A 24,734-nucleotide genomic window follows, 5' to 3' on the forward strand; every position below is an offset into this window, starting at 1 on the left:
TTTTTAAAAAAAAAAGTTTGTCAATTCACGGGCAACACTGCACCTTCAACCTTGAGGCTGAAATGCATTGTTCTATGACAGGGCAAATATGCTCACTATTATTAAAGGGTGTGTACAGTTCTGGTCGAGGTGAGGATTTAGCTTTTAACGTTTTGTGAGATATTCAGAAACCACTCTTTGAGATGTCAAAGAGCATTAAATTCTAATGGGTATCAAAAGTTTATTTGATGAAAATCGGTTTTGAAATGGCCGCGATATCCAAAAAACAAGGTGAAACAAAGAGATCCTAATGAAAGGTGTGGCCTGTCGCCTTTTATTATTATCATCACTTTTTTGGATATCTCAGCCATTTGAAAAACAATTTTCATCAAATAAACGTTGAATCCTTCTTAAAACTACATGCTCTTTCATATTTCATAAAAGGTTTCTCATGATCTCACTTAGGAATGTTCAAAACATGAATCCCCACCTCAACTGGTACTGTACAGTCCCTTTAACAGTGTATGGGTATCTGCTCAACACACACCCTCTTTGGTCAGAGAAATGTTGAGAAGAGGTGGGGGGGGGGCTATATTTTCCTGATTCACATTGGGAAATAAAAAGGTAAAAAACAAATCATGTATTGGGAATGTGCAATAATTAGGTACGGCCTTTCTAATAGCACCAACAGTAACTCATTATGCTCCTTGATCCTTGCAACCCAAATGTTAGATGAAAGTTACTCACAAAAGATGTTACAACCAGATTTTATTTTGGCCTTCTTTTCAGTTCTATTCACTGTTTTCTCTCAATGTCCTGTCCAGAGCGAAGGCAAGGGGGGGGGGGGGGGGGGGGGGGGACATGTCACCATTGAAAAGTGTTGTGAGATATTACTCTGTCCGTGCACTCTATTATTGGTACACTTAAATATACACTTTTTTTTTTCAATGTTGACCTCAGTACTTGGGAATAAAGTTTAGTTCAGTGAACACAAAATACATCACAATATTCAAAGTGACGTTACATAAAAACATAAACCGAGTGTATGAGATAAAGACATATAATGACGGGAGATTGGGACACACATTTGTACATCTACAATAACTTATATTTCAAAAACATCAAAAAGATAACAGCCCCTCTTTTTACATATACCAATTGCACTATTTCTCACTTTACAGATCCGTAAGACACACAGCCTGGTATGAGTTGCTTATGTCCAGTACCAAACTGAGAATATGTGAGTTGAGTTCCCTTACACATCCCTTTTGAGTAGCTAAAGTTGTCTTTAACCCAAAGTGAAAGCGTAGCTTGGCTTGCACCGTAAACATGAAGTTTATGTACACATGAAAGATGAGGTTGCTATGGTGACAAAGTTCTTTTTGTTGATTCAGTAAAATGCTCACGCCATCTAATCTGCTAGTTGGTACATAATCACACTGGATTGGGGACTTGGAAAATGTGCAAGATGAACAGGCAGGATTTGATATATGAAATTGTCAGCTTAATATTTATCCCATTTAATTCAATCGACTCTTGAGACAAAAACAAAAATTATGCTTGTATCATTTGTGTAAATATCAAGTACTCAAAGGAGAGCCATCCATAATCAAACCATGAACGTGTACCTTGTTTGTGAAAAAACATTATCATTCACATTCTGAATGTGTTAAAACTAAGGGATTAAGACTTAATAAATGAAGTCAGTGGTCACTGAAATCAAGCCCTTTTCTTATCAGCAAAACCAGATACAACTATCAAAGTGCAAAGCGATCCAAACGAGTGAGTGCTCATGTGAGTATAAAGTCTTTCACAATTGCTTTAATGCAAGCCGCCCATGATTCGACCACAACGCTGTCCAAAATTCAACTGCCTACTACATGTGGAGACCTATGTATTTTTGCGCACGGTCAAACCTTGGTACGGGTGCCGATAGTTCAGGTTTGTTTGTTGTTTTTTTTTTTCAGATGGTCCATCAATTCCTATCATCTGTGGGGATAAATAATATTGACAGTATAATCACTCATTACAAACACAAATTACTTATTTTCATCTCCCCCCCAAAAAAAGACATCACAAAAGAGATCAAACAAACAAACAAACAAACCACAAACCAAACACATCCAATTACACCTGTACATTGTACTCTTTTAGCATTCATCATTCCCACCAATTATACAATGTAAGTATACTAGACTGTGCCCTTGAAGGCCTTCATGTAATAGGTATTCCTAAAGTCTGATGGCTCCGTGGTAGCTACGTTGCGAGTTGTTCTGACTCAGCGGGTATCGAGTCGACCTGCTCGCTGACGGCACCCCCGTTGTTGCCATCATTGGTGGTCCTTGTCCGAGTGGGAGTGTTGAAGAGCTCCTGTGATTTTCTCAGCTCTTGGGGATTTTTCGTCCTGGTGGATTACGAGGAGAAAAAAGAAGAAGAAAAGAATAGTTTGCTGGTAAATTCTTGGTAAAAATTTACTGTCCTAAGATGATGAATGAATACATACATAAAAAAACAACAACAACAATTCACAGAGATTTTGATTGCCCTGATAAAGTTGACCAAAAGATCAGTCTGTATTTTGTCGTCGGGGATATGTTCCGCTGAGACTACATCTGGTTCACGGAATTGCTCTTTCAGAAAATATTTTTTAAAATAAAATAAAATTGACAGGATTGACTAATTTCATCTCTTTTGAGTCCTAACGTAAAATCCAGGGATGCAACTTTTGTTGGTTTTGTGATGCACGGTCACATACACTCTATGTTCAACACAAATGGCAGCAAATTTCCCAATCTTCCTCTACACTCCCTCTTCAAATGGCAATGTGTATAATATCATGTTCATACCGTCTATGTGTACGTTCAATGATTATGACTTTTTAATTATTGAGTCCAACATATCAATAATAGCAAAGCATCAGCCACATGCATGCATGTACAGTAGGTATAGAATAGCTATTTGTACAAGTGTATATCACAATCCATGTACACACGGTAGTTGTGACTGGGTGCACGCAGGGGCTAGCAATACATGCTCTACGTTTCCTTGATTGCACTGAGCAATATATCGCTACAGATGTCAACCACCAAAAGATTGCACAAATATCCTGCAGTTAGTCTTCTCATCCAGCAAAAAAAAAAATATTCATAACTTATCAATCGATTGTCCGATTTTCCTCAAACTTTCACTGATGTGTTCTACTGATATTGCTGCATTCTCTCAATCCTTTATGTACATTAAAGCCCGGTCACACAGCGCTTTACGGCTTAATCACGGCCAAAACACATCAAAAAGTGGTCTCCCGTGAAGCAGACGATGTTGTTCACTTTGATGTCGAGTTAAAAGACGAGCTACAATCAATTTTAAACGTGGCCGGACGCGGGGAAGAATCGGAACGGCGTCGGACGCGGGAAAAAGTTTTGAACTGTTCAAAATTTTATTCCGCGGACAATCACGGGCGGCACACATGGTAAAGACATGCAACACACATGAAACACACGTGATAATCCATGTTCCGGCAGTGATTAAAACTTGGGGGAGACGCGGTAAAGATGCGAAAGTTTAGCGGTCTGCCACTGGCAGAGCACGGTCATCTGACGCGGGTTACGCGTTGGTATCACGGGAAATATCGTGTGTTTAGCGGCTTATCACTGACAAATGGATTTTTCCACATATATACACGTGGCTGGACGTGGTTAGCCGTGCTTAAGCAGTGCTTCAGCAGTGGAACAGCCGCCAACAGCCATACCCCGTACAAAGCACGGCCAAACCAAAATTGATAAAAAAAATTGCCACTTACGACCACGTCCACCAGATTTTCATAACTTTTTGTACGTGATTTAGACGTGGAGTGCTGCGTGACCGGGGCTTTAGGTCGACTTGTCCTTGAAATATCTCACCTCTCCCTGTTGTATACTCTGAACTCTGCACTCAAGTTATCTAGCATTGCTTGCATTTCTTCATCCTACAGAGAGAGAAGAGAGAGGGATAAAGAACAAATAAAACCAAAGTGCATGACTTGGATATACAATTGGTAAACTGTGCATGTCGAACCCCTATTCTGCAAATGTTCATCATCATAAAAACAACAAAGTGCTCTTTTTTTTTTAAATCTGAAAAATGCTGCTCCTGCCTTGAAATTTTGAAGCAGGTTTGGTTATACAATTTTTACATTTTAAGAAGCACTCCAATGCCTCACTGATATCAAATGATCTAAACTTGAATACTGTAAAAGTGGAAATATTTCTCACGATGTGGAATTTTCACGCATTTTGCGCAACCAGAAGCTAGTGCAAAAATAAAAGCACACAAATATTTTTGCATGCCATATGTTCCAGTAATTAATGTCCTGATTCCGCAGAATAAAAAGCACATGAAATTCATCTCATCTTCAGCCAAGCTTTGCAATACATCGTTTTCTGTTCTGGAAGAAAAGAATTGTTGAGACTGTGACTTTCAACACAATATAATATCAAATGGGACATGTCATTCAACCCGTCTAAATGCTCGGTGAGGACAATCTCAAACAAGCAGAATCCACCAGACAGGACTAAATACACCTTCTGTGGACAACCTCTCCAAGAAGCCAGCACGCATCCATACCTCGGGGTAGAAATTGACAACAAACTGAGATGGGACACCCACTACAAAAAGATCACCGCCAAAGCCAACAAGGTTCTTCGTAGTTGGTTTCCTGAGGAGGAATCTATGGTTCTGTACCAAGTCCATCAAAACCACTGTCTACACAACATTAGTTAGACCTATCTTAGAGTATGCCAGTAGCTCATGGGATCCGTATCACAAAGGGGATATTCACCTCATAGAAACCGTCAACGTAAGGCAGCAGATTCTGTAGACTGTATGAATGACTACATACAACAGAGCAGTGTCTCTCAAATGTTAAAGGATCTGGAATGGGACACCCTGGAGAACAGGAGGAGAATTTTGAGACTTCAACTACTGTTCAAAGTCATGAATGGGAAAGTGGGAATTGATCCCAACGTCTACATTAGAGTTAATGACAGAGGGGGTAGAATGACCAGAGGGAACAGCAGAAGTAATCCAAAGAACACTGACCAAGAAAGATGTACACAAGTACTCTTTCTTCCACAGGACAGCAATTGACTCGACCCTACTCAACGAGGAAACAGTCACGTCTACATCCAGTACAGTCTTCAAACAGAGGCTTCAAATGTGAAACATTCTTCCTGCCCTGCACATACGACCATACTAGTTACAAAACGTTGGTGGAGTACAGTTAATTCTGAGTATACCGACGGAACAGAAACAGAAACAGAATATCATTGCACAATCAATCTTTATTCCCTAACAGGAATCTCCCTCAGCTTACCACATGTCATTTGTCTTAAATGATTCGAACACAGCATCAACTATTCAACAAATATTAGAATGTTAGAAAATCAATGGCTAAACATTCAATTTGATATAAAGTTTTTGTTTGTTTGTTTTTTTTTTCAATTAGTCATCGAGTAAGCCAGTTCATTTTGATAAGGGGTAACACTAGTTGGAAACCAGGGGTGGTATTCTGAGGTCGCAATTAACTCGAGAAGTTAATAGCCCCTTAATCACAGGCCAAATTGGTGTTCTGAGGTCGTGATTAAGGATGATTAAGTCCCCGATAACTATCTTAGGTTCCTCCCATTTAATTGTTATTCCATCCAATCAGATGCATTGTTAAAAGCCAAAATGATGATTACACGCGCAAATATGCTCTCAATGCCTGATCCTCTACACCCCCTGTAATTACAACCCAAGAGCTCCGTGCGCACACTCCGCTCTTTGATTACAACCCTTCACCTACGCACGCGAAGATCTCAACCTCTTTGCTGACATAAAATGACAAAATTCCTTGAAGATCGCCTACATTTCTTTTTTCTCTGAATTCAACAGATTCCATGTCAACAAGATTCAACTGCTCCTCAGTTACCCAAGACGGTAAGCATCGTTGTAGACGAGAAAAAACGCTGTAATGCTTGATACCGGGGTTGTTAATGACACTCTTTGGTATCATTAAGTTTTCCATTAACTTTCACACTTAATTATACACTCAGAATACCGATTTGAAATTAACTCTGTGATTAAGTCCTCTCAGAGGTGCATGCGCATTGATACGCGCAAACGCGTAAGTCCTTCCCGCCAAAACGCTTGTTGCTATGGTAGTTAATTAAACTCTCAGAATACCGATTTGCTAATTAAGTGCTAATCAAACACTAATTAAGCCCTCAGAATATGGCCCCAGAGTATCAATAATACTGATAGGCCTAATTATAAATTTATATTGCATGGTTTCTAGGAATACACTTAACTGTGCATAACAATACAATCAATATAAGGGAGAAACATGCTGATCATTAAATAAATAATGTTATCATTAATTCAAGGTATCTGGAAAGCCTACAGAAATGTGCTACAACAAACACGGCCACAGAAAAAGTTCCTTCAGAAAATTTTTGAAGCTGTTGATTGATGATGCATGCCTGATTGAGAGAGGGAGACTATCCCAAAGTTTTGGTCTCCTCAAGAAATTTTTTGCAATTCAAAAGGCAAGTCCCTTTTGCTTACAATCTCCTTGCTGTCTTTTGCTCTCGAGCTCTGCTTGGCGAGCCGCTTCTTCTTCTTGTGCAGCGGCCGCGCCTCGATGATCATCTCCTCCAGTTCAAAGGTCGGGTCACAGTTCAGATGATCTTTCTGAAAAAAAAAATTTGATGACAATAATAACATTATAATATGTGAGTTATATTGCACCAAATCCACTCTGTAAAGTGCTCAAGATTCATACATACTATTATACCCCCAGTCTCTGGATACATTATTTCCAATCAGCACTGACAGTGCGTACGTACTCTCCACTCCCTGGGGAGCATTCCAGCCAGTCGCAGCCATTTTACAGGCACACACATGCTGATCAACCAATATTCTCATCCTACCAAGTACCCCATCATATTCCTGGGTTGAGAGCAACAATGTGGATAAAGTGCCTTGCTGAAGGAAAAACGTGTTGGGCTTCATTGAGCTCGAACCCACGAACCCAGACCACACTCCGGTGATTTAGAGACGAGCGTTCCTATCCACTCATCCACATACCTTGACAACAGGTGGTCTCAGAACGGCTCACAAACTCCAAGTTTGAATTGTGGTATCCACTACAAATAAGAAATCTCCTTAATGCCATGGATTCTTGGTTGTAATTGCGCTCTCATTCATTGTTCTCACTCTTTGATATACAAGGTGCACAGTTAATGCATTAAATGAGACGAGAAGTGAATCGAGAAAACCTACAGAAGTAATACTCAAATCCAGAATATTTTAAATAGAAACCTTGAACTGAGTCAAGATGCTAGACAACTTTTATTTCTCTGAAAGGTATCTACTAGAAATATGATTTGCAAACGATACATACATTCACAAAGTAAATGCCACAAAATTCAAGACTTGGACACATAAAAAGAATCTGCATTAAAAACTCTGAGATGAACTCAACCTAAATCAAATGCAAATTCTTCAAAATGTCAATTTTAATGTGATTTCAGACTGATTGGAGCATAATTTCTCCATAGCTTTTTGCTGGACTGAATATGCATTCATATCAAGTTTTACATAATAATGCTGAACTTTAAATTCTATCTTCATTTTCTATCATCATCTTTGAAAACCATCCAGCACGGTCTACCTACAGGTGGCACGAATGATGGCTTGATTTCCATCTCGAGGACGACGTCCCAGTCGACGTCGGTCATGAAGGGATGCCTTGATAATGCTTCTAGACTTGATATCCTCTGACAAGGGTCGATTGCTAAGAGCTGGAAGTAGAAAGAGAGAGAGAGAGAGAGAGAGAGAGAGAGAGAGGCAGAATGGGAGAAGAGGAATGAAATCAAATTTGGGTTATTATACCAAAATATCTTCTACATTTCAAAAAGAGCGAACGTTCAAAACATTAACGCATATGACATTTATCTTCTCTTTCCATTTGATGCTGTTCTCGAAGAAAATAGCCATGAATCTTCCTGTGAACATGTCTTTATTTTTAATAACGGCAGCCTTAAGAATACTGTAAAACGAGGAATGTTCGCGTGCATTTTAATTTCACGAATTTTGCAAGAGCCAAGATTCGCAAAATTAGAATGCACGTGAAAGTTCTTGTCTGCACTTTACACATTAAATGTTAGAGGCAACTCGCGAAAATATCAGGCCGTGAAAAAGGCCGTCGGCTCCAATTTGCGAATATTTCATGCCGCAAAAATATTGTGTCTCATCGTAAACTGCATGATATACTGGGTTGTAACATAACATAGTCTTCCAGTGTATCAACCACATTTACATTTCAATCAAGACTGTAATCATTTTATCTCACAAAAAGTTAAGAATGTGCCATGCGGGTATGCAGTAGAGTTTGTTTGTTTGTTTGTTGGTTTTTATTTCTGCATTCAATCAGATACAATTTGAATACAAATTTCCGAAGTACAAAGACAAAGAATAGCAAGCGCAGTGAAATAAATCGATAACAGTACACAAATAGATACACACAAGTGATTGCATTGAGCAATGTAGATACACAGAAACATAAAATAAAATATACAGTATTTTTCAGTAAACAACAGAGATCATTGAATGCAGGAGACCACCATCGTAAGCGATTAAGCTTGAAATGGATGGAGTTCTTCTCGTATATCAGTCAGGTGCTCAACGAGAACATTCATGTGACTTGCCATCTCATTCCAAACCTCTAAAACTTTGAAATGATCACTTGATATACCACCTAATTGTGTATATGCTCCAGAATAACACCTTTTACATGTCTACTCGGATGAAATACCATAAGGATGATTCCTGTAAACATAGACCTTTTACTCGTGCACAAATTTCTCTGTAACCATGAATTAACCACATATCCTTTATGTTGAGGGCCTACCCACCACTTACATTATGTATTCACACCATCAAATATAGTACTCTGCAAATACTGAACTTTTCAATCAGCCTCTGCAACTCATTATGACAACAGAGGTTTGATGAGTAGTGGAAAGGGTGGTAATGGTAAAAAATGGCGGTGGTGGTTGTGGTTATGGTAGTGGTGTTGGTAAGTGGCATTGGTAGTGGTGGTAGTTGTAGAGGTGATGGGGCTTGCGGTGGGGAGTAACCTGAAGGAGTTGTGGCAATAGTACTTCACGAGCTTGAAAATATGGTGGCAAATCAACTACATGTTAAACATGTCCTCAGTGACACCAAACAAATCACCACCAAACTTTCTTAGAGAAACAGCAACTTCTGAGAACTTTATCCTTCCTTTCGATCTCCATAGTCTGTCCGAAAAGTCTCAAAACTTTCTCCCCCATGTGGGCTGAACCTGATACACTAATTTACGTAAATAATATTCATGAGGGGAGCAAACAAATCATATCTAGCATGAAGAGACTTCTGCCTAACTCTCTTCAGGTCCACCATCTCAAAATGCCACTGGGATTGAGTGCAAACAATTTGCTATGGGCAGTGAGAGAGTTAAAGTCAATCTCATAAAAACCTGATGTGGGGATGGGGGATGAGGTGGGGTCAGTGAACAACTTAATTTCTAAGCATCAAAACACACAATGTACCGGTACACCCCCTTTAATAATAATCATGCGAAGATAATTACAAATGCACATACAAGTAGTGCTGTTACACCAAGTAAATTTTAATCTCTTAAATATAAATATTTTTCAGTTTATTCTTTTTGATATTTCTGTCAATCATTTTTCTTTTCATTCAAGCCCATCATGAATCAGAAGCCAGAGGTAGCAGCTGACCCAGTCAGCACAGCTATGCAAAGTCAAGTGCTCTCTCTCTCTCTGGTCCTTAATAACCCAATGAGGACAGGCTTATTTTGCTATAAACACACATTTCCAATAGACACCTGCCTGAGTATATGGGTGAGAATTTTGAACGATGTACAATTGCCAATTTTCGTACCTTATGACATTCTTTCCCTTACAACATGCCAGGATGATCTAAGAAACCCGATTTTTTCATTTCATCTCAAAGATTGGTAAATTTCCTTTCAGGAAATATATGGTTTGGTCGACTTTTGCCTGATATTTTTCATTTCACAAGGACTTAAAGCGTAAAAATACGGTAAAAACGCTATTTTCACAAAATTTTTTGTTTTTCAAACTAATGATGTGCATTTTTAATGGTACGTGGCATCTAATATCTGACCATGTTCTGGATCTGACATATCATGGGTATGTACCACAAAATTATAAGAACTTTATGATCACGTATAAAATTACAGAGAACAATTAAAATATCAAAGTCATAAACAGACGAACGTCCGTGATGCTTTTATTTCTATCGCTGCTGCAAATTCTACTTTGTTGTCCCAACTGTAACGTATACGAAAATTTGGTGTTCCACCTAATGAACATATCCTGCAAAAATTGTACGTCTGCTGGCTGTACATGGGACGTAATATTCTTTTATGCAAAATTATACTGAGTTTTCGTCACGGACGTGCCTCCGCTATTTTCTAATAAAAATCGTAGCCCATGAAACGTTATTGGCGATATTGTTCTGAGTCGTAATCAACTGAGATCTAGCAACACAATAATATGTTTGTTTTGAGTTTCTGTCCATCCTTTGTCAAATAGGGACCGAAATTATATTTTTAGACGAACCTCCAAGAAAAAAAGAACGTCCGTGATGATTAAAACGTTTTCGAGTGGGACACCATCTTGCTTTGATGGCGAAGGTGCATTTTACCTTTGGCTCTCTAGCCGAGAAGCTGCATGCCATTTTTGGAGCGGACTGAGGTTCGTCCGCAGTTTTTGGACCATGCAATTCACCAAAAACCAAGCAAATAATTAATATTTTCTCTGAAAATTTACCTCCTGATCCCCCTCTGAGCAATACATATGTTGTAAGGATGTCAAATTTCTTGTAATTTGCATTGACAATACATTTTCAAATTTTTGAAAGAGTTAGGAAGGCTAGGTACTCTCTGCCGATTAGTTATCCGTCCTGGAACATGACCCTAGTAGTAGAACGAACGTCCGTGATAATTCCAGAGAACGTCCGTGACGTATGCAATCCCTCCGATAGGGATAACTTGTCCCGAAAGTGTCCTGTATTCTTCAAAAATTTTGGCTCGGATAGCGACAAATAAAGTTTTACAAAGTAGAAAATGAGTTTAGAGCAGTAGTTTCAGAATTTTTAAGGCGTTATGTGATCATGATGAACAAACAATTGAAAATTTACTCACAATTTTACGCTTGTTTTCCCTTTAATTATACAAAAAACAGCTAAATGCTTAAAACAAAGTTATAGGAAAACGGAATTTTGCGTAATCTGTAATTTCTGTGCGTTTAAATTTCTTTCTAATGAGGTTCTGGAGACAATTTGTACTGTTACAGGTTCTGAAAGTTTCGCTCACGGACGTTCTGTCCGAGAAAGGAAATTTCAGACAATTACAAATATATCACTGCACATAAGATTAATGTTAGTTGAAAATATTACCAAATCACCGAGCCGCTCATACCCGAAAGTGAATAGCGTTCAGCACTCAATTTACCTGTAATAACAAACGGAAAACGTTTTTTTCACGGATGTTCGTTGGTTGAATAAGTCAGTGGATTACATAGTAGGAGAAAGAGGATCAGTGCCACTTTTTAGTGACAGGTGCTCTAAGTGTTTATCTTTTGAGTACGGTAGCTGCCGTCTCAAACAGAACACATCCAGTTTTGGTCTCCATAACGGACGTTCGCTGTAATTGTCATGATATTAAATGCCTTAATTCATTCTTATTTTTCTCTTCATGACGATTTTTCTCTCATTCCCTCAATAGCCTGAACATGCTGCGACCAAACTGAAAACAAAAACAAAACAAAACAAACCAAAACAAATCCGAAAAGTGCTACGCAATCACATTCAGGATAATGACGGAAGAAGTCTGTAATGAGCATGTGTTGAATAAGAAACGGAAAAGTTTCAAAAGGACGTGGAAGCAGTTGAATGAAAATGACTGAGAAACAGAGAAGGGATCGAGCTCCAACACACAGAGAAAAGAATTGCCAGTGCACTCCCGTTATACCAAATTCCTCTGGAGAAGTTTTTGTTTGTTTGTTTATGTTTTTTTTTTCATCGAAATGCCGTCACAAGCAAACAAAAATCATGCAGTATGCAATTATTGGCTGATGAAAACACACAATTCCTCCGCTTATCATCACATGGTGTTGTTTTATACTCATCAATGAAAAGCAATATTCATTTGTAATTTTTTCCAAGATCTCTTTTTTCATTTTACATTTAAGAGACAGAGAGATCGTCAATTTGTTTGTGCTTTTGTGCTTACTTTGAAAACACATGTTAAAAAAGTAATTATTAAGAATAGGTTTAAGGTCGCACTTTGATACGTTCGCTCTTCCAAAGATTCGTTTCTCCGATGTCCAAAGGTTTGTTATTCCAAAATGGAAAAAAAATTGTAGTTAATTCAGGGGGTTTGTTATTAGAAATGTTCTTCGAAAAATAGATATTAAGGATCATTATTTTTAGGTCCGTTCTTCTAAAAGTGGAATGGGTCTGATATTCGTTTAGATGAAAACGGTCATTATGAGGTTTTGAAATTGGAAGATTTTAGTTGTTAACTTGTTTCTCCTCATTTGGATAAGCGAAAATAATTTTTCATGTTCCAATTAATAAGCCTTTCGGTTAACCTTCGGAGATTCCTATCATTTACCGAATAAAAAAGCTTCATAATTATACGAACTCTATCAATTTTCGTATTGACAAACTGTATGAATAACGAGCCTCCGAAATGACGCGCTACAAAAGGTTTGTTATAACAAACCATATTGTATAATATCAAAGTCACAAACATCCATCCAAGTTATATGGACTTATTGTGTCTTGTTATGACGAAACTTCGCAGTATCGAACCTATTATCATTTCTGACTAATATAATAACACAAATTCTCCTCGGTATACAGTGTGTAACACAAGGAGCAAACACAGAGGGATTTCTTCCTAACGTATTCGTTTGCCCTCCCCAGCTAAACTTCGTATTTCTATAACGGAGCACATTTCTGTTGTTTTTCTATATTAATTCTTTGTCATAATTTTAGCTGTGATCATGTTCGTTATATAAAAAGCAAATTTTGCATTGTAGACTTTATATAACAAGGTTAGGACCTGAATATTTACTTCATGATAACGAAATTTTGATAAATATATTCGTTCTCAAGGATGGACTACGTCACTGAGATTACACGTACGTTTGTACGTTCATTTACGAGAGATGGAAAAACTTTTTTCTTTGATTCCTCAGTATAAGAAGATAAACAAGCTTATATAATTGAGAATTGGTAATATCTATTCAAGATTTTGCAGAGGAGTTTGTTCTCGACATGAAAATATGCTGTTTGTTGTGAGTAGAATGCGTTTTCAACTCAAGAGAGCTGCATTGTTCAATATCTTGTTTGTTCCGAACGTCCGTGAGCTACATGCGAACCTCCGTGATGAAAACTATGCTATGTTTGTTGGGTTATAGAGACTGCCCAGATGAGATACATCTTAAAAAGGTATATTATTATTTGGGAGTGAGGATTAAAGTATGGGATAGTGAAATAAGAGGTGAAAATATTGAGTTTCTGTAAAATGCGCGTAAAGTTAAGGAAGTGTTTAGCGGAAGAGCAATATTTCCACAGAAATGACGAATTTAGTTAAATCATCAGTTGTCTACCATTACGTACAGGTTAAGAGTACAAGCTTAATATTCTGCAATCACGTACACATGTCCCTTAAGATATTTCGTTAGGATTTTGAACTGAATCAGATCTTCGGAAACTATGTTAAATGGTATTCAAATGTATGTGCAGTACTATTCCTCACGGACGTTCGCTGCTCTGGACATGGTAAACTTCAGCGGTGAATAAAAACTTGTTCCTCTGGGAAAATCCTAGTATAATTGGGTTCATATTAAAGCTTGAGTTATACTCTTTCAGGTAAGATGAATGACTTGGAGAATGTCCTACTTTTTAAATTTTGCCTTGTTTTGGCTCAATTGTACATCGTTCAAAATTCTGACCCATATATAAGACTAGTCTTTGACGGGTAAACATGTTCTGCACCTAGCTTTTTCAACAGAAGGCCCTACTCAGTAGTCCCCTTAACCCGTTGAGGACGAGTCCCTAGTATACTCGGGCAAGCATCTATGGAAAATGTGTGCTGTAGCAAAATCAAATCGTCCCCAACGGGTTCAACTTGATCTTTTGTCTTGGTTCGTAAGCCCATTCAGATGTAGTAATCTGCTTCAGTCCAAAAGGAAGGCCATAGTGACAAGACAGGGATTAGGGGGATTTAAGTAATCCCTATCTATTCAAGATTACTTTCCAGACACCTATAATGATGCCAATAGGTACAGTAAAGAAAGCACTCCAAGGTGTCTGCCAATAGACCAGTTTGTAATTCCACTTTGCCCATGAGCAGAAAAAGGTAATTTGTACCGACAGGCAGTTTGGTTTGTAAATTCGCTGAGATAAGCATCTGTGATGCAATGATTATTCACGTGATCCGTATCTAAATGCTGCTTGCCAGCACATCCACCTGACAGCAAGAATGGCATTTTTCAATATAAAAGGAAATAGGCTGTTATTGCATTCAATACAAACAATGAAATGGATGCCTGCTAAATTGTCAGCTGATGGAGTATTCTGATCACCTGATCTCAACGCAAGTTCATTCTTTGCTTGAACATGAATTCCATAAATTGTTAAGTCGGGCAAGCTTATGCATTATGCCGCTTTGAAAACGAGTGAAGTGCCTAACTAACTGAGAAAAAAAAGAAAGGTTATTTGTACCAATGTGTACATGAGCTACAAAACATAATTACGGAACTGGCTTATTGGTGAACAAAGCACATTAAGCAGGGCTCCACACTAACTTTTTTTTTGGTGGCCCCATTAGAATCATCAATTTCAAATTTTTGGTGGCCCAAGAGAAAAATTTGGTGGCCCCAAAAAAAAAACAATAAAAAACATTAACTCACTGCATGCATTTATGCATTTCCGGCACAAAAATTTACAAATTTGTTGACATACTTTTAAAAAAATTTTGTGGCCCGAGGCGGGCCACCAAATTTGTCCTTTTTTAAAATTTGGTGGCCCGACTTTCATTTTTGGTGGCCCCGGGCCACCGGACCACCGTTAGTGTCGAGCCCTGCATTAAGGGTTAACAGCATCCAGCCAGGGTAAACAGAAAGAGACAATTATCCACTTTCTTTCCCTTTTAGTTTGTCACTTTTTATTCTCTTCTTCCTTTTTGTCTGGCTGTGTTGGCATGCCATGTTGGAGTGGATTTATTCTCCCCCCCCCCCCCCCCCAACCCACTCTTCTAAAAAAGATCTGTGACATTTTTGGTATAAAGTGTGATAAGCCTGAGGCAGGTTTTTCACTTTGCAAATTTGATGCAGCACATCATCTGAAGCAACCCATGAGTTACAATAATTGACATTTCTGGAATACGATGTGGAATATGCATGCTCCACCCTCCCCCCCCCCCCCTTTCCTTTACTTCTTCCAGTGGCACATGGAAATAACTGACAAATATGCAAGCGTGAATGTGAATGTACTATCCAATTCTAACAGTCATCCCTCTGGTTTACCTATGGTAGGTGAAACATGAAATTTTCAAGTAGGACTCATGTAATTGCATTAAAGGTACTGTTTACCATTGGGAGCAGTGATTAAAAATTTTTTTGAGATATCACATTTGATGTAAATGCATGAGGGTCAAGTGTATGACACAACATCCTACAATATACAAATTTTGCAATAAAGCCTCAAGTATAAGGAGATATCACTAATTTTCTCAATAAACTATAACTGTAGACGGTTTAGTCTAGAAATATTTTCATTATAACCATTGTTCACACTTTTGTATATTTAACTATACTTAACATTGATTATACTGATTAACTTTTTTACACAGGTTGTTTCTATCCTTAACTCGCATTTCAGAACTATTTTGAAGCACTAAAGCTGGGTGTTTGTTTCAGCTGCTAATTATGATAAACGATGCCTTCAAATGTACATGCATCAACCTATGAGACTATGACCTCCCCTTTGTATAGCATCATAAGACAGGAGAAGAAAGTGCCTGTCTACGTATCATTCCTGCTACCATGCACCAGCTTGAAGAGATGGCCAACATATACCTGCACTGAAACATACTGTATGACTGACAATATCAGTACTAGACAGTATTAATTCAAAGTGACTTGGCTCATGGCTGGAAGTCTGCAGCATGTCAATCCTAGTCAGAGGGTGAAATGAAAAAACACACTGTCGATCTTCATTTTCTGTACCTGGACTATCATTCTAATCGTACTGCCTAATAAAGTTTGGTGGTTAGGACTGTGTTGCTCTTGTCTATGCACCTCGCTCCCCCTACCCCGCTCAGTAACATTTCGTACGTGTATGCTCATCTTCTCCCTATGAAAGCATCCCCTATCTCGCAGGACTGCCAAAATTTCTGAAACCCCCTTTTTGCAGGATTTTCCCAGAGACCCCCCTAAATCTGGAACACTGCTCAACCCCCACCCCCTCCCAATCTCAGGTGGGCTCTCATTCCAACCCCTATCTCAGGACAGACAACCCCCCCCCCCCCCCCTTCATCTAAGGTAAGCTGTCATTGCAATACCATAGGTGACATCTTCAAAATAGATCTCGGAACTCAAACAAAAGTGAAAATTTCATGACAAAGGTGTTTGTTAATGATACAAAGTCCTGATAACAGCACAATTCAACTGTTACAGCCTTATATTATACAAATGTAGTGGGTCTGATGAGGCTATGATTGGCCAAAGATGCTGTATACAACAATATACTTTGCACTTCTAAATTTTATGTGTTAGCTCTACCTTTCAAAATAAGATAATCCTGGATGAGGAATGAGCTTTCAAAACTAAAAGCGGTTTGATCCACAGATTTTACTAATTTTTATCGGATTTTTAAGATATCATATAACCCTTTTTTTAAGTTTCTCAGGAGTCAAAGAGAAAGAGAAAAAAAAATAACTCTTTTTTTATAAGCAATTCTTGTGCTGCATTTTATCACACAAAAAGGAGCCTATATCAGAGATTTAGGAAACATGCATGAGGTACCTCCGACTCGGGGGTGGAGGGGGGGGGGGGGTTCTATACCCAGGTCCTTGCAAAAGCAAAAACCCTCAATTCTCTTGATATTTTACTCCACTCTTCTGCCATAGGCTGTACTTGGAGATGGCCAATCACACTCTTACACCAAGTATGCAGTATACAAGAGGACTTTTAACTGGTATGGCCCTCCCCTCCCCTTTTTTTTCTACATTCTGGAATAATAATCTTCCCCAGCATATTTAGCAGGCATCATCCTCAGGCGTTTGATCTTTTTATTTGGCAGGAGCGAACCCAAGTGGATATTACCAGTACTACCTAGGGAATAGGGTTTTTCCCCCATCAAATGCACTGTCGGCAACGTGGGTCAAATGACATTAAAAAACACCAGCCTGATGATAACGAGGAACAATCAGTACAGACCACAGTCAGTCCAGTTTGCACAGACATTGAAGTAGATCTTGCTGTGAGACGTTTTATAATGGAGCAGTTTATAAGGTTACTGCTAGATGGAGCAGTTCATAAGGCTACTGCTAAGAGCAGCCGCTAGTAGTGAGCTATTGCCCCTGAAGATTTCTCGCCAGCAAACGGAAATATGTGCTGATCGTTTTATTTCGTCATATTTCATTTTAGCAGCGGCTGCAGAGAGGAGAATCAGACATTCATACCACCACCAATTTGTCACTCCCTATATCGCATGACAGCACCCGGCCCGCAGAGAAGCACCGCGCTTATGAGAAATGCCATAAATCGGCCGACGAAAAATGACGACTGCCTCGCACGGCACTCAACGGCCATGAATCTCCCAAAGGCTGGAGTCAAACATCATAAATTTCCAGCAGCATTTATTGGCTGACTTTCACCATAGGATGTCTTCTGCTCTTCATGCCCAACCTCATAAAAACATGGGAATGTGTTTGTGCGGCTGTGTGTCTGTGTGTCTGTGTGTGAATATGTGTGCATGCTTCTGAGATATCATTGCATCTAATGTTAAGTTGGGAAGGCATAAGGAATAACTTTTTTTTAAATTAAAGTTTGAAAAAAATTACAGTTCAAAAGATTGTAACAGGTGAAATTCTCTAGTCTGCACCAGAAAACAAATAAACGTTATTGAGAATGATTAGTTACCCCTGCTACACAACTTGTGCTTGGAAAGTTTCATTGCAGTAAAATCAGTTAATTGCCATGATGACATCTAGCCCAATATGAAAAAAAAAATCCACTAATGTGGTCACCATAGTATTGTCAAACACCCCCAAAATATGCTTTGTGCATACATCCCCAGGTAACTACATGCGCCAAGTTCCATAAAAAAAAATAACATCAACAATAACAAATATATTAAACCAATGAAGCACTGAAACAGTCTGCATATGCAAGCAAAAATTGCATCATGGATCACTGTGATCACGTGTGAAGGTAACATGGCAGTCTGCAGTATTCTGGGTAGTGTTGCTCATTACAATTGCAAACTCCGCCCCCCCCCCCCCATGTTTTTGCCATTCCAATATAGAGTAGAAATAAGGTAGAAATGATCTGAGGCCCCACCCTCATTCTGATTACCACTGGATTTAAAATCACAAGATTTGGCTCGATCCTCTGTCTACACTCGATCAAAATACCACGACTTCAGAAAGTCTCACAGTATTTTGGGGGACATGCCATGCCCTTGCAAATCCCTGGCTTGCCGTGTGTACTGATAGCACGCAAGAAGCCACAAGCAATAGATGTGAAAAGTGGTTTTATGGTGCCTATATGTACAACAGAAAATGTCAGGTGTCAATTCTATAAATAAAAACTCACAAATATTTCAGGTAATAAGAGTCACACTCACAACGGCTTGTGGGTATTTTATGCACTTGCAAATTTGTATTCACATTGCAAAAACTGCTAGATAAGGTTTGAGTTTAAAAGGAAAGCAATGTTTTCGTTCATATGTGAACGGGCCCACTCTGACATATCTGCTTAAGCCCAAGGAGACACGCAGCATCAACAACGGTCTAATCTTTGGAAAGGTTTATAAGCTCATGTCCACCCATGCAGGGGACTACTCGGACATAATTCTGAGCTGGTAAAGTCACAAAAATACCAACTCTGAATACCCTCTCAGACCTCAAGATGATATGATAAGATGTGATCCATTCTGATGCAATGGAGCTCCAGGCAAAAACAAAAATAGAGAGAACATAGTTTAAGATCAACAAACCATTATATCCCTTACAATATGTAATGTACTGGCAACTACAGTTGGTATTAGGACTTTTTTAATGAATATTATGCTGCTATGAATACAAGATAAAACAAAGTTGGATTTCCGGGGGTGGGGATTCTAAAAAGAACATAATGTCTTGGAAAATTCTCTTCAAACGTATTATTTGCTAGCAGCAGCTTGCATGAAAATTCACAAGAACTTCAAAATATTGTTGGGGTTATTATCAGTGACATACTTCTAGTCACATTCATGTATACACTAGCAGCACCCGTGGAAATCCACGGGTCTGAGGGGTTTTATTTTTTTTTCTCATAATACGATTTTGCACATTTTTATTGAAGAAATAAAAAAAGTCTTCTCATTCTTTCGTTAATAGTGCTGTTTTCTAAGTGACCACCCTTCCCAGAAATTTTATAATACATTTTTGTAGTATATGCCAGGCGATCCGGTCCATTGGTAGGGATCATTCCCGCCACTACTTGCTTTTATTATAGAACTTGAGTTTCGAAAGGTTATTTGCACCCGCTGAAGTCCAACAGTTGTCTTGTTGCCCCTCACCCCTCCCCCCCCCCCCACTCACGCACACACACATTTCCACCTCCGCAGGGCAAAAAAACAAAAACATTCAGGGAAAAATTACCAAAAACGCAAATGAGATTCCCCGAAAGTTCTGCCCACAGGTTGTTCCCGTCGAAACGGGAAGACATTAACACTATGACTTTGATTACCCCCTGCTCTTGCATCCACGCGGGCACCCGCGGGAATCCACGGCTGGTCTCAAGGCCTCGGTTTGTTTTGTGTTTTTTTTTTCATGTTTCTTTTCCCCACGTTATGAGAGAAAAATGAGATATTTTCGACTTCATAATTTTGCTTCCTCCTTTTTGTTTTTAATCACCAAAACTTGGCTTGATATATCATATTAATATAGAACTACATCTGCTTCAGATTGTACATTATCATAATTAATATTAGGCCTACAATTACTGCTCCTATTATTGTTATTATTATATCATTATTATTATTATCCTTATCATTATTATTATTATTATTATTATTATTATTATTATTATTATTATTATCATCATCATTGTTAGTATTTGGGGAGGGGGAGATCATAGTCATCAGGTTTGATAGGCACCCGTGGGAGTAGGTTCTCACGACCTCGTATTTTTTTTTCTTTAATATTTTTCCCATGTTATGGAAGAAAGAAGAATATATACATCACTGCATTCGTCTTCATTTGCTCCCTCTTTTTTTGTCACCAAAACTTGGTTTGATAGACCATAGAACCACACATTCTATTTCCACTTGCAATTTTAAAAATAGGCGGTCGGCAAAGCGAGGTTTTCCTCTACGTCCGCTCATCTTATGAATATGTATGATTACAGCAGCTCTGCAGTAAACGAATGGACATCACAGCTGCGCGTGTAATCTGATATGTAAGGGTACGATCGGCAGATATATTTAGCCGCGTCCTAAACAGTCTGCGTACAATGACACCGGACTTGAGAGCAAACGGCGAGCAAACTAAATGACGTACCTGAGCTGCATATAGTATTCTGCAGTTGTGCAAAATACAATTACATAACAACGTTCGTTGTTTTCATTTGGGGACGCCAATAATGGCGAACTGTACGTAAATGCCCTTGTAGTCCATATCACGCACACACAGATTCGTGTAACCATCGTCAATACATTCAGTACACGTAACAGGCGAAGGCAAAGGTACATCACAGAACTATATACACAGTGTAGAGTGTGTATAGAGTTCTGCGAGGTACATTGTGTGTGTGCGTGCGCGTCCGCCGGAAAATGTCAGAGATTTCGCTGCACCATCATCTTTAGTATCCCCCAGTGTCTCTGCAAGCTAAAAGATGGAAGATCGAGAAAGCAGGAGGCCAGCGCAGGTTCGTGAATATTGAAACGCTCGGCTCTTTCGTCATGCACAAAAATGCATTATGCATGTAGCTAATTAATTTTTCTTTTTCGTCCTCGACGTCGACACGGAGGCGGAGAGGGGACGAAACCCGCGGCATTCGATGTAGGATACTCTCCTGCGGCCGACGGCACCGGTCGCAACTGCCCGGAGCCGACGGCTCGGGAGGAGATAGAGAAACCAGCAACGCCGAAATAAAACAGGAAATACATAAGGCCGCGACAACAACAACAACTTCGAGTATTATAGTATAGGATGTTTCAGCTGTTTCTACCTCCCCCCATATTCCCCATTCTCCTACCAATCCCCCCCCCCCCATATTGTACAATGGGTATGAGCTAGGCCTATATGTACGTCGATCAGGTGATATGCATACGGGATTGCTATGATACAGTACACATTTCACATCTGGTTTGTAACACAACACAGGCCTGCACGACCCCAACCTACTACAAGTCTGGCTGTATCTTCAGCTTTAATGCACATTTTTTTTTTGCATAAATTGCCCACCATCACTGTTTTGGGCAATGCAACTGATTGCAGGCATCCACAATACTTGCTGTTGCCATAGGCAGTGGCAGCTACTGTAGTTTCCCAGACCCGAAACTCTTTGCCACATATTACCATAAAGCCATATGACAAAAATACTTTGCAGAAAGTGCTTCCAAAAGATTTTGTTACTGTTTTCCTTTTACTTTTTTGGGTCCTTACTCATATCGGCAGTGCAATTTTGTTCAAGTGCTCAGCGAGAATGTGTATCAAATCTATCATTCATCATGAGGTGCAAACCAAATATGTGACCGTGCACCTCAAAACGAACATAAAGTCGCACACACTGATTTTACGTGAGGACTGAAAATAAGTGAAATGGGTCAACCTAGCCAAACTTGACTTTTTCATATTTTCTGAAGGAGCGGGTTTTCTTTTACGTTATGCTAAAATTTGGTATCATAAAACGGGCAGGAAAGTGTGTTTTTTAAGCAGTTTATCTCGAACATTTTTGGCAGAATAGTGTGATTAGATGTGTCTTTAGAATCCCTTTTTCATTTCTGAAAAGCCTTGTCCACACTCTTCACTTTCAACTCGAATAACTGTTGAAAGGATAGTGCTACTGCTTTAAAAGTTGGCGTTGTTTATGGACAGAATGTGTTAATGAGGCATGCTTACTTTCAGTTTAATCTGATAATCCCTTCATTGTTGTTACTCTGGTGGTTTACTTCCTGTTTTTTGTCCCATACATCGCACAGCCAGCACGGTTTGGTAAAGATTAAGCGCTTGAATAGACACTGTACTTCAGAGCCTCTTTTCTCAGTTCACACTTTTCCTGAGTTTGTGCTTTCTTTCCAATATTTAGATAGGTTAGAAGAGTCCATTTGATTTGAGTTATACATCATTTTAAAGCTTAAAGTCTGTTCTTTCAGAATATGTTCTTAACTAAAAATTCATGTCTGGCGACTTTTTGTTTGTTTTAAGGTGCAGGGTCACATATTGACGTTCAAAATAAGTTTTTAGTTGATGGTCAGTGTTCATGGCATACATACTTTCTAGATTTAGTGGGGTCAACCTTTCTACCAGCAAGTGCAGCACGGTCCAATCAAGTAATGCCCCCATTTCACAGAGATTTCTTCTCATCGGTCAGTTGTGGAAAGCAAAGATTATTGCTTCCAGCCACCCATCAAAGTATCAGATCGCAGTCTGATGAATCTGACTTGTGTTGGCCTTCTATCAGGTCAGTGTCAGACATGTTGGGTGTGATCCGATGCGGCAAGATCGTCTGATAAAGGATGTAAGCTTGGAGCTTAGTTCACCATCGGATGCCATTTCCGGTCGCATGTCCAGTCAGTGTTGGATAAGTGTCGAGTCAGTCTGGTGTGCGTTAGATTTGTGTTGGTCGACTATAGGGCATGTCCAGCCAACGTCCTAAGACAGTGTGTTGAGTTTCTGATAGAGCAGTCATTGGACAGGTTAAGTTGGTATCACCCTTGGTGAGCCTTCGTATGAGTCTCCGGAGCTTAATTGTCGCATCAGATTTCATCGGAGTTCAGCAGAATGTCAAAACTTTTGCATTTTGGGGATCAGATGAGTCTCAGATTGTCGGTGGAAAGGGGGCTCAACCCGTTGAGGACACTTTGATTTTGCTACAACATGTATTTCGCATAGACACCTGCCTAAGCATAGCCGGGACTTGTCCTCAAAGGGCATCCACTCAACATGCAAACGTCACCTGGCAAGGTGCTTTCACAGAAGGAGCAGGGATGATGTACATGTATTGAAACAGCATGTAATCTCACTCATAAATTATCCCTGATGACCGTGAATGCCCGTTGTTGCTTTGTTTATCTCTTTATTCAAGCTAAAATACTTGCAATGGCTCTATAGTAGTAAAAGGACACAAAATTCTAGGACTGTCAAGAGTACCTGGGACAGTCATGGTTTATACAATACATACTCATACATCATGCACCTCTTCTCAAGCCATATATGTATTTGCAGCAGTGCCCTGCACTTTTCAAATGAGCAGACAATCTAATATCCTTGCCTGTAGAAAGGCATATTGTCAATGGTGTCGTCATGGCAACCATTTTTTCTGATGAAATATTGCGAACAGTCAACTAAGCAGTCCATGTCCCGTGAATTTTTACTTTTAGTATCGAAGTTAAGATGCCTTCCAATACCACACCTACAAAATTCCCCCTCCTCCCACAGAAACCCCCCCCCCCCCAAAAAAAAAAAAAAAAAAAAAACATGGAAAAAAATCTCTGGGCATTATGTTGATATCTACTTCATTTAACCCTCTAAATTGGCATAATGGTCGAAGAGGTCGAAGACACATAAGTACAAAAGTTTGGGTACTTGTAATGGCACTCAAATTGGCTCTAATTAGAGCAGATGTTTAGGCTGTGTACATATTAGAACAAACGTGACGTAGTGTAATTACAACATGTATGTAACACAAGGGACAGCCAGTAAAAGACTGACAACCATCTGCTTCTCGATGTGTATTTAATTCTAATAAAGATGGAAAAAAAAAGGATCAAGAATTGAGGCATTCAAGTAGATACTTTTTGTAGAGTTCATTTCATATCAACTTGAATAACTGATTTCACATCATGTGATAACTACCAATTGCATTTTCTTTTTAATTTAGTGAATTTCAATGATTTCATTGAATGAAATCATTCACTGATTTCTGCAGCAAGAATTACCGCTATGTATAAAACTGTGCACTGGCTTTTACATGGTAATGCCACACTCTTCACATTGTGAATGAATACAATTAAATGCTCGCACCACTCAGTCCATATACTTTTTGAAGATTAAATGAACCATTCTCCAATTTAATGAGTCAGGTTCCAACACATGACTCTATAAACAATCATTTCTAGTTGCCATGGTTAGCAGCTTGGCAACAACCAATCAAATGTGAGTAGCGTGTCATATACTTCCCTATTCAGGTAATCACAAT

At 39.1% G+C, this 24,734-nt stretch overlaps 1 protein-coding gene across 1 annotated transcript in view; it reads right to left on the reverse strand.

Moving 5' to 3' along the window:
- Positions 1 to 939: 939 nt before the first annotated feature.
- Positions 940 to 24,734, reverse strand: part of LOC139715710 (serine/threonine-protein kinase 32B-like) — an 83,598-nt gene continuing 59,803 nt past the window's right edge. Inside the window, exons 6-9 of the mRNA XM_071627262.1 lie at positions 7,674 to 7,799; positions 6,562 to 6,687; positions 3,879 to 3,943; positions 940 to 2,383 (exon numbers count right to left, since the gene is read on the reverse strand). Coding sequence (XP_071483363.1) covers positions 2,236 to 2,383; positions 3,879 to 3,943; positions 6,562 to 6,687; positions 7,674 to 7,799 — 465 coding nt within the window. The 3' untranslated portion in view covers positions 940 to 2,235. The remainder of the gene's footprint in view (positions 2,384 to 3,878; positions 3,944 to 6,561; positions 6,688 to 7,673; positions 7,800 to 24,734) is intronic.

The sequence above is a fragment of the Diadema antillarum genome, unplaced genomic scaffold (assembly GCF_040938485.1).
Source record: "Diadema antillarum isolate AM-2024a unplaced genomic scaffold, OU_Dant_1.0 scf00000053, whole genome shotgun sequence".
NCBI lineage: Eukaryota > Metazoa > Echinodermata > Echinoidea > Diadematoida > Diadematidae > Diadema > Diadema antillarum.